We start from the raw sequence: 20,634 nt of genomic DNA on the forward strand, positions 1-20,634 counted from the left end.
TTTCCACTTGGGCTCATGGACTCTCACAAGGGGGGCGCCCCCCAGCCCTCTGCCGCACACCGATTCCGCCGCTCCCAGGTTCCTCCGACCCATCGGAACAGGACCGCCGTCCCCACGCCTCTCCCCCACCAGCGGTGGGTATGCCCCTCAGATGTCTGGGCACCCGGCGAACCGCCTCACACCACCACAGTCCACCACCGGGGCCATCTTGCGCGCACTTCCTCCTGTCGGCCGCCAAGACTTCAACGCGCATTAAGGCCGGTCCTCCAGCGTGTCCACCCTCCAGATCAGAACCAGTGGCTCCCAGTAAGTCTAGCTTCCTTCCCCTGCACCACTATCACCATTCATGGGGGTAATTCATCAGGATTTCGGCAGGATTCCTGCGGTGGCCCGGGAGCTCCGTAGGTTTACCTGCTCATCACTCGGCAGTTGGCCACGCCCCCCGAAACCTCCTGCTCTTAAATCTGGGGGTGACAAGAGAAAGGTTGCTGGATGAACAGATAGGACGTACCTGCTGTCTCTTGGCAATGCTATTGTTGCGGTAGAGGCGGGCTTCTTTGTAGATGCAGCAGTGAGCAATGGTCAGGGTTTTAAAGTCAATGCAGGCTTTGACAGCAAGCAAGTGAGCCGTACGCTATGTTGCAGTGATTTGGTCAGATCCACGAAGCGCTAGTGCTGCACGTAAGGCTTTATTTTGGAGGAGTTGAAGCTTAGCCAGGTTAGTGGCCGACGTGCCAATAAGGAGAGCATTACAGTAGTCCAGTTTTCTGAGTATAATAGCTCTGGTGAGCATCAGACAGTTCCTTGGTGCGAGAAATTGGCTACTCAAGGAGATGAATTTGGCAGTGGCAGTAGAAGCTGTGAATGAAGCAAGAGCTTTAATGTGCTTAGTCATGGATAGATCTGCATCTATGTATACCCCCAACGGTTTGACCTGTTTGAGGACCACTATTGTAGTGCCATCAATGGGAAATGAAGAGTGGGCCGTGCCAAGGTTTTTGAGATGGTGGGATGAGCCTACAATGAGTAGTTCAGTTTTGTCATCATTGACGCAGAGGTTGGGGGTGGCCATCCAGTTTTTAATAGTGCTCTACACATTTTTAATGGTAGTGGTGTCATCTATATGGTTGCCAGTGATGGGGATGACAATTTGTGTGTCATCAGTAATGTTGGTGTAGATGATTTAGATGAAGTCCAGGAACTGGAATAGGGGCTTAGTGTAGGTGTTATAAAGGGTGGGTCATGGGCAGGAGCCTTGGGGGACACCTACGTGTACTGGGATCGGGTCAGAGGCTGAATTATCGATAAAGACTCTCAAAGTACATTTGCTAAGAAATGATTTGACCCAGGAGAATGCATCTGAGGCAAAGCAGAAGTGTGAACTCAAGTGCTGGCATAGCATGACATGGTCAACCACGTCAAACGCTGCAGAAATGTCAAGGAGGAGAAGGATGGTTAAATTGGCTGAATCACGGATGCTGTCAAACTGCATTTTGGGGTCGAGTAGGGCTATTTCGGTACTTTGTTTAGGGCAAAAGCCTCTCTGTCTTGCTCCAAGGAGATTATGTTGTTTGAGGAAATGTTGTACTGGGGATTACGTAATGCAGTCTAAGATTTTTAGCAGAAAGGGGACAATAGTGATGGAGTGGTAGTTAGTGGGCAGGTAGGGGTCCAGCAATGGTTTTTTTGAAGAGCGGGGTGACCCAGGCTGTTTTGATACTGGTGGGAATGACATTAGTTCTGAAAGAGGCGTTGACAAAGTCAGTAATGATGGCGGTCACGGTTTTGCCAAAAATATGTGCTGGGTAAGAGTATCCCTTGCAGTTGGAGGGTTTCAATAGCTGTATGGTATCCAGGACAGTGGCTTGGGTTACTTGAGTGAAAGAAAAAAGGGGGGACTAGGTAGGATCAAAGGGGGGGCTAATGGCCTCCGGGCTCGTAGTGGTAGGGGCTTAGAAGCTGGTTGTGTATTTTTGTTGCCTTCTTTTTATTACGTAGGCAGTCGAATTTGTTTCCCACAGTATCTTGCATTGTGGTGCACCAGCCATCGTCGGGCCTCGTCTCGGAATTTGAGGAAATAGGGTTTTCCAATGTTCTTAGGACAGAAACGATTTCCTTGGCGTTGGAGCTTGCGTTAGAAATTCTGTTGTTATAGGAGTTGGCGTTTTTGGGCTATTACTGCTTTCTTGTATATCTTAGTGGCTTTGGCGTGGAGCGGGTGGTGAAGGATGGGGAGGGTAGGACGGTTCTCGTGTACTGTTTGTGGGAAAACAGGTTGGTATGCTTGGTTATTTCGTATGCGTCAAATGTGGACGATAAAGAGTACTTCCCTTCGGTGTTGCGTATGATGGGGGCTTATAGAGGGGAAATGATAGTGTGGGGGGGAGACTTTAATTGTCATTTGGATGAGCGGTTGGATGGATGGGGAACTAGGGGGGATCTAAGAAGCATATGGCGGGTTCGCTTCGGAAGGTAATGGGGGAGTTGGACCTGGTGGAGGTGTGGCGGGAGAAACATGGGAGGAGAGAGGATACTCTTACCACTCGAGTGTGCACAGCTCGTACTCGCGCCTAGATTATTTGGTAACGGGGAGAGAGTATTGTCATTATTTTGGAGAGACGATGTATCTTGGACGCACCCTATCGGACCATCCCCCCTTGGTGACGACGTTAGGTGGGCCCAGTGTGGGTCCCCAGCGGCGGTTATGGCGGATGCAGAGGGAGGTGCTGTGGGATGGGGCGTTCGTAGTGGAGCTTAGAGAGAAGATCGGCTCATATTTTGAGCTGAATAAAGGCACGGTGGAATCCAGGGGAGTACTGTGGGAGGCCTTTAAGGCGACTGTGAGAGGGGAATGTGTGGCCATGACAGTAGGGATGCGGAAGCGGCTCTTAGAGAGTTTGCGGCAGACAGAGGCCCAGGTTGCAGAATTGAATAGAGAGGTAGTGAGAGGTGTAGAGATGGGGGAAGCTCTTGCGTGGGCGCTGGAACTCCATCAGACGACCCTGTTGGAACTTACCCACTTTGATAATAGCAGGCGGTATGCTAGACTCCATGGGGAGGGGGATATGGCAGGTAAGCTCCTGGCTTGGCTAATTAGAAGGGAAAGTCCGACTCGAGTAATAACCCAGCTTCGATCTAGTACGGGGGAGCTAGTTGGAACTCAGAAAGAGATTAACGATGCCTTTGTAGCGTACTATAAGGGATTGTAGGCGACTGAGGCGGGGTAAGTTGATATGGAGGTGGAAGACCTGATGGAGGTGGTGCGGCTGCCAAGACTGGGGGAGGATTGTCGAGAAGAGCTAGAGGCCCCGATAGGAGAGGAGGACATCCGCTGGGCGATTAGTGCTATGAGGAGGGGTACAGCGCCGGGTGGCGACTGACTCCCAGTGGAGTTCTATGCAGAGTTTGCAGACCTCCTGATTCCGCAGCTTCAAAAGGTGTACGAGGAGGCATTCCAGATGGGGTGCCTCCTGGAATCGATGAGAGAGGCGACTATAATAGTGCTCTTAAAAGAGGGGAAGGATCCGAGGGATTGTGCGGCATATCGACCCATTTTGTTGTTGAACGTAGATGGGAAAATCCTGGGGAAGATTTTAGCCGCTAGACTGGCGAAGGTGGCGCCGGGTTTGATGCACCCTTATCAATGCGGGTTCGTGGGGGGCAGGAGCACGTCGGGCAAAATCTCCCAGCTGCATCATGTGATGGACCAGGTGAGGCTCCGAAAGCAGGACATGGCGATCGCGTCATTTGACGCTATGAAGGCTTTTGATTCATTGGAATGGAAGTGGTTGTTTCGGGTGTTGCGGGAATTCGGGTTTGGGGAGCACAATTGTAGATGGGTGGCTTTGCTCTATACTAAACCGCTAGCAATGGTGAGGACAAACAATTGGGTGTCGGAGACGTGGGAGTTGGGTAGGGGGACAAGGCAGGGGTGTGCGGCCTCTCCAATCTTGTTTGCATTGGTTTTGGAGCCTCTGGCAGCGTTCCTGCGGCAGGAAATGGCAGAAGCTGGTATCGAGGTGGGAGGGCAGACAGATATAGTGTCCCTTTATGCGGACGACTTGTTGTTATATGTACGGGACCCTAAAACATATCTTCCAGACCTCTTAGAAGTATTACGGAACTTTAGGTGCATGTCAGGGTTCCGTATAAACACAGGGAAGTCGGTCTTGTTCCCTTTGGGGGGGTTACGGGAGTGCCCGTTGGAGGAACTGCCAAAATTGGGGATTAGATGGGAGATGGAGTCTTTTCGATACTTAGGGGTACAGGTTTTTCATGAAGTGGTGGACACATTTGTGCATAACACGGGGAGGGCATTATCCAGAATGGGTGACTCCATTCAGTTTTGGAAGACATTGCCCCTGTCATTGATGGGGAGATTAGCGTTATGTAAGATGGTGGTCCTTCCACGTTTGCTTTACTTTTTTGTGAATATACTGTATGTGTCGAAGAAAGTGTTCTTTAAAATGCTGGATGTCAAGATTGGGGAATTGCTGTGGTGGGTAGGAAGGAGAAGGGTGTCCATGCGCATGTTGCGAAGAACTAGAGAGAGGGGAGGGTTGGGTCTCCCGAATTATGAAAACTACTTTGTGGCGGCTCAGCTGCAATCAGTGTTGATATGGGATCAGCCGGGGGCAGAGCTTCTGCAGGTATTGGTAGGGTCCTGGCAGATGGATCGTAGGGCAGTGGAGCTCCTGTGGCATCCGTTGGGAACTGTGGGGACATCAGTGGTTTTCGAGGCGGTAAGGGAGACATGGAGGAAGTATGTAGGCAGCAAAGGGGTGAGGGGCTAGTATGAAGGTGCCCTCCCTTGGGGGGCTGACCTGAAGCTTCGCCAAGCGATTGGGATGGTGGGGGGTACAGAGGTTAAGGGAGGAGGGATGTGAGAAGGTGGGGACATTTTTGAGAGTGGGAGGCTTCTTACTTGTAAGGATTGGTGTGATAAGTTCGACTTGCCGTCGGGGGTCTTTTTGGCGTATGGAACGGTGGTTTGCAGAATGGCAGAGTTGTGGGATGGAATTCCTGAAGAGCCGCAGCCATGTCCAGTTCTCCGAGTGCTACTTGACCAAACGGGGGTAAGGCGCGTATTTCACGTATGTCATGCCTGCTGGACATATCTCTGGACCGGGAACAACCTCTCCATACAGAATGAGTTACGCCCATAGAACTGCTAGACCGTTCTATTCGAAATGGAGGTTGTTTGATGCATTGCCAGGAAAACAACGTCTGCATTTTTCACATCATTAAATTCACGTGACTTAGTTCCGTCATGTGTGTTACGGCAGTACGTACATAAGCAGCGTGGAAACGTCGCTCGCTGCTTCTGATTATATCATTTTTGGCGTTTTTGTAGCTCAACTCTGGACCTGCGTCCTCACATTCCCTTCAGCAACTTCTTTGGCCTTTTGTAGCGTATTTTCCTCCACACGCTAATTCCTGGAGCCGTGTATCCTGTTCGCGTGCTAAATCTCCACGCGGACGCTGCCTTCAAGCGTGGCTGTCCTAGGCTGCGTGTATCCTGTTTGCGTGCCAAATCTCCACGCGGACGCTGTCTCCAAGCGTGGCTGTCCTGGGCTGCGTGTATCCTGTTCGCGTGCCAACTCTCCCCACACAAACGCTGTCTCCAAGCGCGGCTGTCCTGGCTGCGTGTACGCTGTCGCTTGCAATCCTGCACATGGTTTTCTGAACTACTTTGAACCTTTGGTACCTGTGATAGTTAACAGGTGAACTTCTATTTTTTGTTCTTCGTGGGAAAGGAAGTATTTCATGAACTATTGGAAGGTGATTGTGCACAATACTTTGGACGCTATCCTGTGGTGCACCAACCCGGTATCTAGCGTGAGCCTCGTGCCGTTCGGGATAAGTCTCCCTTACTAATCTTCCCCTCCTTTGTCGTTGGTTCAACTCCTGGTTTTCTTCAAGAGACTTTTGTTGGATACTTCAGTTTTTGCCATAAGGTCAGTGTTTTGAATTAATGCTAATACTGTGCTATCATAGTGAGTTGAGTTGGGACAGTTTCTTATGATACTTTATCTATCCTAGGCTGACTTCCGATACAAAACCCACGCCCTTTCCAGTGATCCATCTCTCTGCCTGTTTCATCAGTCAGAGAGTTGTATCATTTGGAAGGTCTAATTTGACTTACCTACAATCAAGTCGTGTGAAAAAGGATCCGGAAGAGCCCTACCAATTGTATCCTTTTTTGGTTACCGTATCCTTTTCTATTGATACATTGGTAATTTATGACAGTATATACAAGGCTCTGGGGGAGGGACAGGGAGAAGGAGAGCTGAAGGTTAAGGAGAAGTGGGAAATGGATATGGGGCAGTCTATATCAGAGGAAGAATGGGGGCAGGTTTGGGATTTGGTTCGGAAGTCTTCGCGGAATGCCCGCTTCCAGCTGGTCCAATTTAATATCCTGCATAGGGTATACGTTACCCATCTGGCACTTAAGGCGATGGCGGGGGATCGGACGGGGGAAATGTCCTCGATGTGGCTCGGAAGGGGCGGGGTTTTGGCATATGGTGTGGGAGTGTGCTGTGATAATGAAATATTGGGACAAGGTGCTTAAAGGATTGAATGAGATATTGGGAACTACCTTGGAGCAATGCCCGGAGACCTGCCTGTGGGGGAAACTCCAGGGGGGGAAGCGTAATAAGGTACGGAATAGAATGGGCCGATTTCTGCTCATATTGGCTAAGCGCCGAATGGCAATGGCGTGGAAATCGCCCCAGGGCCCGTTGATTAATTTATGGCGAAAGGATGTACGGGGGTGGGGATTAGCAGAGCTAACGGTGCTGCAGAATGGGGTGATGGGAGAGGACCGGGAAGTGGTGACGCTCCACTGGTCCCAACTGTTAAATGACTTGGCGAAAGACAATGATTTACACCCACCATGAGGTGACAGACACAGGAATGGGAATGTGAGGGGGAAAGGAGGGAGGAGGGAGTTCGGTGATGTGAACGAAAGGTGATGGGGCCCAGCCCTCAATGAACAATGGACATGGAAGCCTGCTGTGCTATGATTAATGGAGGCAAAAGGAGGCAACAGAGTTACTGGGAAGCTGGGGGGGGGGGGGGGAACTGGTTGTATTAGCTGATTTGGGAGTTTAGTCGGTGGAGGGACAGGTATTGGGGGGCTAGGGAGGGTGGGGGAAGTTGTGGGATTGTTATAATGAAATGCCAATAAAGTGTGTTTAAATAAATCTTAGTGGCTTTGGCAGAGTTAGTGCAGTTAGAGGTATTAAAAGAAGGCCTAAAAGAAGCCTGGGTGCGCCCTCTTCTCAAAAAACCTACCCTAGATCCTGAAAACTCCAACAACTATAGACCTATCATGACCGTTCCCTTCTTGCTCAAGATCCTCGACAAGGTGGCCTACACACAAATCCAGCAATACCTGGAAGAACACTGCATTTTAGGGAAAAGGCAATCGGGTTTCCGCCGGGGACACGGGACCAAATCAGCCTTACTAGATCTCAAAATCCAACTCAATGACATCATGGACAAAGGGAAACCAGCACTCCTGCTGTCATGACCACTGTGAGGGGGCACAAGTTGTGCCACAAGCAGGCTCCTACCAGAACCCTGAGGGCCTTAAAAACACTGCAAAAGGGCTCCTGGAGCCAGTCCTGGCACCTTTGGCACCAGGCTCATATGTAGGAAGGAAGGACGGTTCCAACCAGGTCCCATTTATGTACATGGGCCTTTAAATCCAACATGGAAGCACCCACACAGTCTAGTTCTAAGAACCAAGCCATGCGGTCTAGTGTTTTGGGTGTGGCAGGTCTGGAACTACTTTCCCTGGTACTACTTTACCTTGGCTATATAAACCATACCCTGACTGCAGAACACGCTTCGTGTTATTCTGCAACCAGCAGCGTGACGCTTACCATGTCCAGCTCCTGGTCTTCAGCATCTTCCTGTAATCCTGCAAGAACAAGATTATTCTGTCTTACCTGAGAAAACACCATCCAGCACTCAGCATCTCAACTGGGCTGCAATCTGTGGAAACCGAGAGAAGAAGAACATCACTCACCTGTGAGTACTAGCTTAAGGACTTCCGGCGAACCGCTACCACAGCTGCTGTTCGAACATTGTGACCTGCAATAACGAGAAAGGGAAAAACTATATTAGAACGCGCGCTTCCAAAACATCGAATTCCATCAGTCTTACCTGAATTCCACAGCGCTACGCCACGCTTCCATCCGGAACACCACAGCAACATCTGCAAAGGAAAAGAGACATATTCAGGTTCGCTTTCAATATTAAACAACCACACAGTGCTGTACTTACCTTAACGGATTCCGGGGGCCTGTTTTTCATCGCACTCTCATCCACTCGCAGCACCACAGCGTCCTGTGAGGAGGAGAAAAAGAAGAAAACAAAGGTTAGGTTTAAAAGACAATAAAGGCGCTGCGCTTCGCACTTTCTCTTACCTAGAAACGTGCCTCTCCATCCGGCACGCCAGCATTAAGACCTTCGCTCCTGAAAAGAAGGAGATAAAGACATTAACTAATTCCCACCATAAACCGAACAAAGACTTACAATTAACAAACCTACCTGCCTACCAGCAGATTCGGGGTCACAGCAGTTCTGGGCCCAAGGAAGGCGTACTGCACCAGTTGAAGCAACTCGGGCAGCTCCCCAACTAACGTCAAGCGCCCCTGCACAAGAAATGCAGGATGGATAGCTCACCCTACAAATAACTAAGATTCATTATTCAGCACTGGGCAACTACGCATCCATGGTTCCAGATCTGAGACCCTTCCAGACGTCCCCGGGGATATCAGGTGAGCGTAACACCTGCTCCTGCTGGACCTATCCGTGGCCTTTCACGTGGTCAACCATGACATTCTAGGTACGCAACTCAAAAAAGAAGCTCACTTCTCGCCGGAAGCCATCTCTTGGGTCACATCCTTCCTAAAGGGTCGACTTATGAAAGTTTTTTCCGACTCCGCAAGCTCTACCCCCACCGCAATCCACTGTGGCGTCCCACAAGGCTCTTGCACTGCTCCCACCCTATACAACATCTTCACCTTCCCACTGTTCAATGACCTGGATCATCGTCACATAGCCTACACCAACTATGCTGACAATACACAAGTCCTGCTCCCCCTCACAGGGATCTATGAACAAGATGCTGCGGCACTAACAAAGATCTACATAGCCATCCAAACCTGGATGGCAGCAAAAGCCCTCTGCATAAATGGGGACAAAACAGAGATCCTACTAGTTGGCACCAAAGAAACACTAAACAAACTCCCGCCGCAATACCAATCCTTTAACATTGATAATTCCACCATCACAGTCTCCTCTGCAGTAAAAACTCTAGGAGTATACCTTGACTCCACTCTATGACACAGCAGGTCAATGCCATAGCCTCCTCTGCTGCGCCTACCACAAAGGTAATTAATGCCGTAAAACCCTTCCTATCCACAAAAAACTGCTTGGCTATAGCCAGAGCCACAGTAGGCACCAAACTGGACTACTGCAATGCCCTCTTCCTGGGCACGTCTGCTAAAAACCTAAAGTCACACAAAACAATGCCCTGAGAGCAGCTCTGATTATCCCAAAAAGGGAGCACATCTGCCAAACCAGAAAAGAGGCCCACTAGCTACCAATAAAAGAACGTATCCTATTCTTATCCATAGCCATCACCCACAGATGCCTCTCCACCAACGCTCTGTCCTATCTTTCTGAAAGAATCACCCTCAATACATCCACCAGACCCACCAGGTCGCACCTGACTAACCAGATCTATGTACCCACATTCAAAAGAACCAAAGCCGGAGGGTCCAGCTTCCAACACCTAGCACCAAAAAACTGGAACGCACTCCCCACTACACTAAGGAACGAAAAATCATACCATGCTTTCCGCAGACTACTCAAAACCACTTAGTTCAACTAACCCTCTCCACCCCCTGCTCTTCTACTGTATATGAAAACTGTATTTATCTATGTTATGTCCTGCTGTAATCTATGCACCATGTATGTTATGTAACAAGTAAGACTACTTTCAGCGCCACAATACCCCGGGCAGATGTGCGCTATACAAATCCAAATAAATAAAACAAATAAAGAGGTGGTGGGGTGTTTTCTGCAAAGATGTTCTGCTGCTCTCTTCTGCAAAGAGTAAAAAGCTTATCGGCGAACTAGATGTTAGCAGTCTTGTGCCGTTTAGGTATTTTAGATTTTATTGTGGCATGCAAGTCCATGACGAGGAGGCGCATGTGAATCTCATATGTGAGTTTCCGAGTGTTTCTGGCCAAAATGGGAGTGAGTGATGGTGCTGGGGTAGGGAGGGGTTTGGCTTTTGGGAAACAGCACTATTATTCTGCGGCCCTACTATGTTGTGAATGTGATAAAGGGACTTGGGTGCACAATCATTGTTATGAGGAACATTCTGAATATTATTTACGGTGCAAACAAAACTTAAGTGTATTTTCAGTCTAATTTGACCTCCTGTTATTTAGTATCCATGCAGCTATTTTGGGCCGAGTTCTTCTGGCTTTTTATCATTGCTTACTAAGGTTTCATTTTAAACCTAAACTGATCCCTCCCTGCACATCCAAAGCTAAAACTATCAACCTTACTTTCTTTTGGGGGATCTTCCACAATCTCCAAATTTGGTCCGAAGCGCATCTCTTGTAAGAAGGAGTTCATGCTCACAAATCTGCAGTTATTAACAAAGCTCCTTGTTCGCTATGGTTATCAGAGTTCGCTTTTTGTCTCCTTTTAATATCCTGCCTCACGTGCAACCCTGAGGGGTTTTCCCAGAAGTAATCTTAGCAGTGCAGAGACGACCTATTCTATGGTGCTTACAATACTGCAAAGCAAGAGTTACTGTTCATATATTTTTATTAAAGTGCATTATGGCTAAAAACATTACATCACCTGCTGCACTACACCCTACCCTACCTTACAAAATAAATCATTTCATCACATTTATCATTTTCCTTTCATACAGTTAAAACACTTAATATCCATTTCATTAAATCAACTATTATTTAAAACACACAAGCAAACCCTTCTTATATGCAATATCATATACAGATTAAAAGAAGATAGTTTCTCTTAGTTCGCATCATCCAAAATCGCTACCAAGAGTATAGTAGTTAAAATATTTAAAATCGTAAATCATTGATTTTTTTCGATGTTCCCATTGTTTAGTTTGTTTGTTCACTTTTTATGCACACCAGACCTGTAGGTAACAGGGTGCAGCAATAAGAAAATGCAAGGCTTACGTTATTTCCTTCCATATGTGTAGGGTGGCTGTGGTGATAACTAACAATTCCCCGTCGAGCAGGGTACTCCAAAATGGATCTGTTTCATAGCCTCTCTCTGAACATACAGATCTACCATACTGTCTTGTTGTACAAGCGCCTTATAAATAAATAACCAATAAATAAATACAAATTATATTTTTCTGAGAATGCTTCACAGTTGGTGAGGAGTCTCTCTCGTTCTCCTACAAAGGCGGCATAATCTCTTATTGTTATTCATTTTGTTCTATGCTTTTATATAATCCAAGGTAGGTAAAATATTAGGGCGCAGATGGCTAATAAAACGCCTCACAGCATGAGTGCACATTTTAGTAAGATAAGATCTAGGTTTACTTGGTTGAAAGTCTCTATCTCAAATCGGCGTTTTCTTTTTCAATACCTTTGAAAATAAGGGCAGAGTACTATCGTTAGGTACACAGAGGAGTTGATTGTAAGTGGTACAATGCAGTTTTTACTAGGTCATCAAATGATTCCTATCATTTCATTATTACCATCATTAATTGTGAAAAGCTGCAAGTGTGTGAGAGTAAGATAAAAAAAAATCCACCCTACAGATAAGCAGTAGGGCCATAAACGAGGGAGTTCCAACTCACAACGGAGCGCTTCTGCCGGCACCGCTGATCATATTTTTACCTTTCGAAATGACCAGGTGGACCTATGGCTGAGCTCCACGGGGTGGTGGGCGAGAGGGTAGGTGAAAACTTGCTAATTGTGGTGGACAAGTAGTAATATGAGTTGCAGCTTAGTGCTAGTCATAGGTTTTCACAGTGCATTCAGTATGTCGAGTTCTGTGCTGCTGCACAAAAAAGCTGTGTTTCCTCAGGGACCAGCTGCAGCAATTAAGTAACATTTATTACCGCCACCGACAGATCCAAACTCCAACCTTCCCCAAAAGATTATAGGAATGAAGAGACGTATTTCTAAAGTACGAGAACAGAGCAGGGCTGGAGTTAAAGATTGCAAAAAGATTGGGACGAAAAAAAGAAAGCATAAGCATGGCGTTCCGGCAACTACGGTACCGGTAAGCATGCCGGTACCGTAGTTCCCGGACCGCCATACTACGAGCTGTGCTTGCGGGCGCCTGTCAGCCCGCCAGGTCTGGCGGGCAGTGCGGCACCCGCGAGCGGAGCTTGCCGGATGCACCGGCACCGTCGTTGACTGTGCCGGTACATCCAACGTCCCCATTCCCATTGCGCCCTATATGGCTCAATGGGAATGGGGACTGACGGGCACCAGCATCCAGCAATGCAGGAATTACCAGGTACGGCAATGTCGGAATTACCCGGTAATTCCTCATCGACGGGTGCTGGAAAAAATGCAACTCCGGGGCAGCCGTGCCTGTTTAAAGGCACGGCTACCGCCTGGGTTGTAATGAGGCCCCATGTATTAAAACAGAAATAACCAGGTGATCTGTGCAATGAGGGCAGACGGGTAGCTGTCATCTTTCTCTTCATCATATAATATTCCTTTGATGTGTTATTTTTATATTTATATCATTTGTCAATCATTTTTTATTTTAGTCATTTGTTTATGGACCAATTTGTAAATGGATTCCTTGGTTTGACCACCCAGAATACGCTGCCTGAAAAGTATCCCAGCTCGAAGTTGCATCCTTTCCTCCTAGTCTGCGGGCTCATTGTAAACTTGGACCATGGGTATTTGTATTTGGAATACATGTGACTCAACACTGTACCTATTTTGGCGTGCACAAGGTTTATGCAAGATTCCTTACATTAATTTGCGAGGTTGTGGTTTATAAATAAGAAACCGCTTTTGCTAAAAGGGAAATTCCCAACAAACGGAAGAGGGGCTCTAAATGGCTAGGAGAACTTTCTACACTGACACATTTAGCATAAACATATTTTAGATGAGAATATCTAGGTTTTACCAGGTTTCTTTAGAACACCAGGGGAATTCTGCAATGTTACTGTTTCACTTGTTTAGTTTCTCACCTGAGCTCCTAGGTTTCTTACCTCTTCCCTTTTATTTCTTCTGTTTTTCCCTCTTTATTGTGTCCCACCCTTTCCCTTTCCTTTTCCCCATTAGGTTGAAAAAGAGTCCTAATGCAAGATTTATTTTATGTGATGTACATAGTTGTATTTCTTTGTTTTATAAAGTTTCTGTACAGTACATTTTATTTTCATTTAGTTTTGCTCTACCTGGAAGGTAGATTTTATTTTCTTCTTACTTGCATCTCTATTATCTTTTTTGCTTTCAATAATAAACCTTGAAGAAAAGAAGAGTTTATTTGAATACATTATGAACCTTCAGAGGCATACCCATATAAATAAAATCATAGAAAGAATGTTACTACATACTGTACCATTTTATGAACTTTCTGCATTTGTATTCTTGAGACAATATTTAGAGATGAGCAAGAACAATGTTATGATCTGTTACCAGGTGCTAATAATGTGTCTGTCCTGTCCTCTAAAGTCATCAAAAGCGACTTCAGCTGGTTCGAAGAAGAAAGGGAAGCTGAGTAAAGCAGAGCGACTAAAACTACAAAAGGAGGAGGAGGAAAGGCGAATCCGAGAAGAAGGTAATGTGCCACATTGATACAGTCTGTCGAATCCATGTTCGGTTGGCTGTGCAAAGCCTGCCATGCATACTTTCTTGTATGCCCATTTACACTCCATCATCAAACGACTGGCATGCCGAAGGGAATATTTTGATTTAAACCCTATAGGGTTAACCTAAATGAACACCCCCATCCATTGCTATTTGCAAATTATGCCTTCTTTGTTTCTTTGTGCAATTTATTAGAACTGGCCCAGAATGTTGTGTAAGCACTGACTGGCGGCATATAGTTTTGGTGAGAAATACTACATTTTTGAATTTGCCTCGTCAAATGTACTAAACTTTACTTTGGCCAAAGGCAAACAGCTGGCGATAATGCTATAAGGCTTCCCAACCATATACATGAAATTACTTTCTATCACTTTCAACAATATTGACCTTGAGAGTAGTATGACATACTTGAAATTCGTAATATGTGTATTAGAAAAAGTGCAAGATTCAATGAAAATATTTCCTAGATGGAAGAAAACAGGCCGTCCTCAGGGAACCTTTTTCCCATCCAGCACTACTGATATTCTGGTCTGACAAGGCATATGCTCTTTGGGCTGCTTCAACGTATTTGTCCAACTAAAGGAAAGCTGTTAAGCAAATGCATCATGTCTATGCTTTATCCCCTCGCCTAGTGGGACCCCATCACGTTTTGCTCTACTTCTGGACCTTTGTCTTCAAATCCTGAAAGAGTGGAGCCTTTTTCCATTCATTCATTCTTGTGGGCTCTGTCTTTTGGAACTCTATTCTTTGTATTTTACCTGTACTATGGAGTCTGTCTACTCCATAACACTTAAAAGCAGGCATCTGTATTTTACTATTGCAGCACACAGCTCCTTCAAGGGCACTGTTGCTGGGGACCCCTATGGTCCTCCTTTGAGATTCTTTTTCTATATCCTCAATTAACTACTGTTCTTAAGGATAGAGAGATACTTATTATCTCTCCCAAAACTGTATGGTCTGAGAGATTGGCACACACCACCTTATGTGGAGTGTTAAAGGGATACTTAGTATCCCCTTCTCCCTGCTCCTGTGACTTTTTAGTCATATACACAATCTCCTAGTTATAGCTGGTGGCAGTGAACGTGTCCTACCAACTATTGTGCAATTTTTGTACTGCAGGCTATGTCCATAGCCTCGGTAAGGCACAATAGCGGCACCCAAGTACCAACTTGGGGCCTCCCTTCTTTTTTGCCATTACTAGAATGGGTGTTTTTGGTTAGCCCTTCTTCTACCATTCTGGGAGGGGGAGGTCAGTGTGTGTGTTTTGCCTTTGGTGGGAACACTTGGGTGTCCCGGCCTAGGCTCCAGAGTGTCTGGGCAGGCAGGAAGTGAGAAAGGAGTTTCCACCCCCCTGTCCTTTGTCTGCCAGAGTGCCTGAATAGAACCAGCTCCCACTAGGGGTCTGGCTGTCCTGATTTCACAGCGAAATGCCCCATTCTCTAAATGCTGAGAGAGATTGCAGAGGAGTGTGTGCTGGAACTGTATAAAAGGTGAGGCTTCTGGTGTGAAAAGCAAGTTGTCCACTGGAAGCTGAAGTGACAGAAGAAGATGACCAGAGATGCCTGCAGTCCCTTTGCAACACTGTGAAGCGACCACTGCTGTCCTGACTCCGATTTCTATGTGACAGAGTAGCTCGGAAGAGGACTACTCCTTCCTGTTGGCTGATGAGAGCAACTAGTCCCAAGACGAACTTTGAATTGAACCATCTCCCGAGGTCCTAGAAGTTTGCAGAGCTGCGGAAACCCCAATACCAGGAGTCCTGCTGCCCATTTCGAGTGCATTGTTGTAGAAAGGCCAAATCCATCCAAACCTTTGCTGAACCCTCAAGGACACTCCAGAGATCTGATTCAACTCACCCAGACCCCTTCATCAAAGGGTGGGACTGCAGGAAGAAAAGAAGATTGACCGGGAGATCCGTGTCCTTTGTTGGTGCTGCAGAAAAGGTGCCAAAATCCACAGAGTGACCAAAAAGTTGATGAAAGTTGTGCCCCAGGTCCTCCTCAAGACTGCTGCTGAGAGATCCCGTCCATTTTGTCATCAGACCAAGGAATCCGGAGGTCGGGTCCAGAGATGCAACACCGCAGAGCCTCCAGCACAAACATTTTTTTTTAACGTAAGGTACTGTGGGGAAAAAGGTATTGCTTACCTGATTCCAGAAAGTTGCTCCAGAGCACTGGAGTGCACATAGAGGTGTCCAGGACAACCCCCTCTTACCTCTGACTCAAGCCGCTGCTTGTGTCCCTTTAGGGAGTCCTTTATCAGGGTCTCCAACATTAGTTATGCCTTCTTGTATCTTCTACCCTAGAGACTAGAAAGTATCCACAGGAACTTTTGACTTCTTTTGCTTAGCAAGACTTTAAACCTGATACAAACTGCCTTTTAGCTAGGTTTGCGTCTTTGACTTTAAAGGACTGGCTGTGCTGCAAAACTGCCTCTAGAACGTGAAGCTCTACTAGGATAACACTAACCAACTGTTTTCCTCCCCAGAAATCCCTATCTTGTATGTGTATGCAGACTAAATACAATTACCGTATTATTTTGTGGGTGTGCAGTATTACCAATATAACTGTCAAACTCCTGTAACAATTGTGTGCGTTCAGCAATTACCAACTAAGAACTGACTATTTGAAAGTATTGAAAAGTATATCTATGTGTAATGGTTTATTGTGCTAAATATGACTTATGTAAATATAATTAATATATATTTTAATATACATTTAAGTGCGTTTCCTTGATGTACTTTATGTACTTGGTTCAATGTACTTGCCTACAGCTCACACCTTCCTCTTAAGATAAGCCTGATTGCTCTGCCACTCTACAAAGGTCCTGAGTTAGAACAGACTGATACTAAAAGTTGGGGATCTACAAACCACTGGAATAGCTTACTAAAGTCTTACTATCAGTATAATAGGAAAACTGCCCTAACAAAAGCTTCTCAATGCTGAGTTTGCTTGGCTGCCATATGTTTATTTATGAATGCCTAGGGCCTGATTATAAGTTTGGTGGTTTGTCCTCTAGAAATATGTCGAAATGGTATTACCATTACTGTATGTAGTACGTTGAAGCATCTGCATGATTCAGTAATTACCTATTACCACATTCCATGCTCTTACATCCTGCACCCCTTTCTCCTTACTCTTGGGACGCTGCACAGAAAAATGGTCAGGGTGGTAAAGTTGTTCACGCGGAGAAGCAACTGGCGGTTGTAAAAGCCATCCGCCAGTGTCTGGTACTCGTGACACATACAATAACGAAGGATGTACCTGTTTTAAAAACATAAAAAATGAAATTAGTCTCACCATCAGATCTTTATTAAAATTATTCATTTTATATATTAGGTCGGGAAATTATTTCATAGCTAGGACAGTGCAACTGGGTATTATACGTCATTTCCAGTAACCCACCCCCTCTCCTCCGCCTTTTTCAGAGCCGCCTGAGCGCCAGTGGACCACTTCGTCACTGATATGATATAATATGGCATTTGCAACGCGCCTATACACAAGTGTTTCAAGGCGTGGCGAGGCAGGGAGGGGGGGGGAACAAGGAGAAGACAGACAACGATCCTACTAGGCCAGGTGTCATTCAGATCGCGCAAGTGCAGGGGTAGGGGGAAGGTAAAAGTGCAAGGGGAAGGGGAGAGGGGAAGTGGAGTACAAGGTAAGTAGCATAAAATAATAAATACATAGGGCCAGCTGGTGGCGAGTGCAAGGTAAGTGCAGAACAAGTGCTGGGAAGGGGGGGCTGTAGGATACTGAGGCAGTGCAGGTGGAGAGTGGAAGGGCCCAGGACCGAGGTCGCAGACAGTGGACCAGTTGTAGCAGGGGAGAGGGAGAGAGAAAGCAGAAGCAATGAGGAAGGTTTTGAGGTGCTTCCGTAAAAGGAGATGGTTCTCCTCAAGATAGTGCGCGGTACAAAACAATATGCCACATAGAAGGAACAAGTACAACTTAACCCGTCTTTAAAGCTACTGTATAGTAATTAAATTGCGGTATAAACTCATCTAAAGAGTTACTTACATTATATTTGCATTTTCCATTGTGTCTGTGCATAGGGCAGCCCCGAAATACCACTCCTTCTATGCCGATGTTATTTCTTCTAATGAACGAACATTAAATGGCTTTCGTTTCTGAAATTATATTCATTATCGTTTCCTACGTTATTGCACCACACCCCCAAAAAGAAGTCTTTCGGGATGGTCCCGGCCTGTCAAGGTCAAATAACAATAGAACCTTATACTGAGTCTTGGGCCATTCCGGCACCCGAGCAAAAAATCAAAGCAGCTGACCTTCACTTTGAACGAGCACACATTCCTAGTTAGCTACATTCAGTGTAAGGCCATCTCACAGGACTTGAAATTTACACTCCATCTTTGCATTTTGTCTGCGTGCATTTGCAGCCCCAGAGAACCATAAATACGGAGACATTCTATATTTTTTGAAAAATGATTTATATTACTGTTTGGTTTAATTTAATGCGCAAATGAACAAGGATGGATAGACACATTGAATGTACACTGAGCAATCACTTTTATTTACACAATACATAGCTACACATATTCAATGGGCCTGTGACATGAGGAGACTCCAGAGCAAAGTCACAGGTGACACCCGGGTCGTTCGCACAACTGCACGGTGAAGGGAGGGGCAAGGGTGGAGAGACACATTGCATGTACACTGAGCAATCACTTTTATTTACACATTACATAGATACACGTATTCAATGGGCCTGCAACATGAGGAGACTTGAGAGAACAGACAATCAAATTACAATCATTTAAACCGTGATGTGTATTTCTCAATGAGCTCTGCTTTAGGTGGACATGGAGCAGAGGCAATGTTGGGTGGCAATGCAGTTGTCCCCTTCACAGGTTCGTTCACAACTCCATGTATGTGCCTATCTAGGACATCAACAATAAGTCTCTCAATAAATTCATATTGCATATCCTCAAACACTGGTTTGATCACCCATTGTTTACTTCTTTTAGTGAAGGCCTTATTGTAGCGAAGCGTCCCTAAAGTTCCGGTCGTCCTACTTTGTTGACGGCCAACATTATGGTCATGTGCCAAGACCGCTAGAAGAGTCCGATTTATCATGCCCTCCATGCCAAAATGCAATCGTTTTGGCCTGTACTTTAGGCACATATTGTGGAACACCTCCAAATCTCCTGTGTGGCAGAATTCCGTGAGTCCCCTTAAATCTCTTGTTATAGTTTTATCAAATACAATCTTTTCAATGGCTTTGTGAGTGGGTGATGAAGGAATCAACCACTTCTTCTTCCGTGCCTCCTCTGTGGACAAATGGCCATGTTCACAATTGTGGAAATGTTGGTTTGTGGTCCAGCGGTGAACGTTGCTACAGTGTAGCATTACTGACCGCCATTTTTCCAGTAGAATTTCCAACGACCCTCCACATGTTTTTGAGCTCCACCAAAGATGGTTGCTGATTGACTTGGACCACTGTGAAATACCTTGCATATCTTTTTTTTTACCTGCAGCCGACATTTTTTTATTGATTGTTTTTCCAAGATGCCATACGTCAAATTGGTGATTTATATTTTTGTACTCTTCTCTCATTGTCTTGGCAATTGAAACGTGGTGTCCAGTCAACTGGTCGACAACAAACTGGTCGACTGCAATTTGGTCGACACCATTTGGTCGAATGCCAAATGGTCGAATTTTTTTTTTTTTTTATATATATGTGTTTTGTGGGTTTTCGTGTGGGGAAAAAAAATAAAAAAGAAAAAAAAGGGGTTGGGGAGGGGGGACCCCCCCAAAAAAAAACAAAAAATGGGTAAAAAAATTCGACCATTTGGCATTCGACCAAATGGTGTCGACCAAATTGTCTGTCGACCAAATGTTTTCGACCATTTGACTGGTAACCTTGAAACGTGTCTGTCGATCACCATTCCCCACGATTGTAGTTCTTGCAATGATGCTACAAAGCCAACTTTCTCCATGGCCACTGAGGATGTACTTTGTGACACCTGCACGACCACCGAACTCACAATTTTCTTACTTTCCATGTCCTGAAAGTGGTAGGTGCAGTACTTGGCTGAAAATCCTGGGCTGTCGCACTGTCCATCACCGGCTAGCCTGAACCGTTTGCCCGCGAATGTCCTATCAATAGACATTTTTTCCATTCTCCAAGCTTCGCTAATGGCTGGAAATAGATAATCGATTAGGTATTTGTAGAACTGAGTTTTCGCAATGAAATGGATTCCCACAAACTGAAAGAAATACTCTAACTTTTTAAAACTTGAACCACTAAAAAGTGCGGCCGCTGCACAAAGTAGATTGCCTGCTGGCAGTTGCCCCAGCATGGGTTGTGCAGACCATGAGAAAGGATGATATTTTGTACAGGTGGCATGTATTTTAAGGTTAGTGCCTCGAATTGCACGAGTCACATTAATCAATGGCTCCCCACATACTTCCCCACCAACCGAATGCCCACATTTCATCCTAATAATAATATCAATCAAACAACTATCGAATACAATGAATTTGGCCTCTTTCCTTATACTGTCACTCTGCATCCCAGCTGGTTCGGCCTGTAACGTTGAGGACATGTCACTCACATGAAAGGTAGAATCTCTGATATCGTCTTCCGCTATGTTCAGTGATATTGATGGTGTTTCATTGTCGTCCACTTCATTCTCTTCCATTGCAACATCTGTTCCTTCTCCGGCGATGGGTGAATAAAACAATTTCTTCAACTTTCTCGCGGTCTTAGTTTTTGCGGGTGTGGATTCTGTGAATTGATCTCCGACTGCATCCGAACTACC

General features: G+C 45.9%; 1 protein-coding gene across 1 annotated transcript in view; it reads left to right on the top strand.

The window, feature by feature from the left end:
* DNAI7 (dynein axonemal intermediate chain 7) overlaps positions 1-20,634 on the top strand; it is a gene marked incomplete in the record, with an annotated part of 1,381,690 nt that overhangs the window by 288,949 nt on the left and 1,072,107 nt on the right. Inside the window, 1 exon segment of the mRNA XM_069628488.1 lies at positions 13,719-13,824. Coding sequence (XP_069484589.1) covers positions 13,719-13,824 — 106 coding nt within the window.

Source organism: Ambystoma mexicanum, chromosome 12, assembly GCF_040938575.1.
Source record: "Ambystoma mexicanum isolate Mex_15411 chromosome 12, UKY_AmexF1_1, whole genome shotgun sequence".
Taxonomy (NCBI): domain Eukaryota; kingdom Metazoa; phylum Chordata; class Amphibia; order Caudata; family Ambystomatidae; genus Ambystoma; species Ambystoma mexicanum.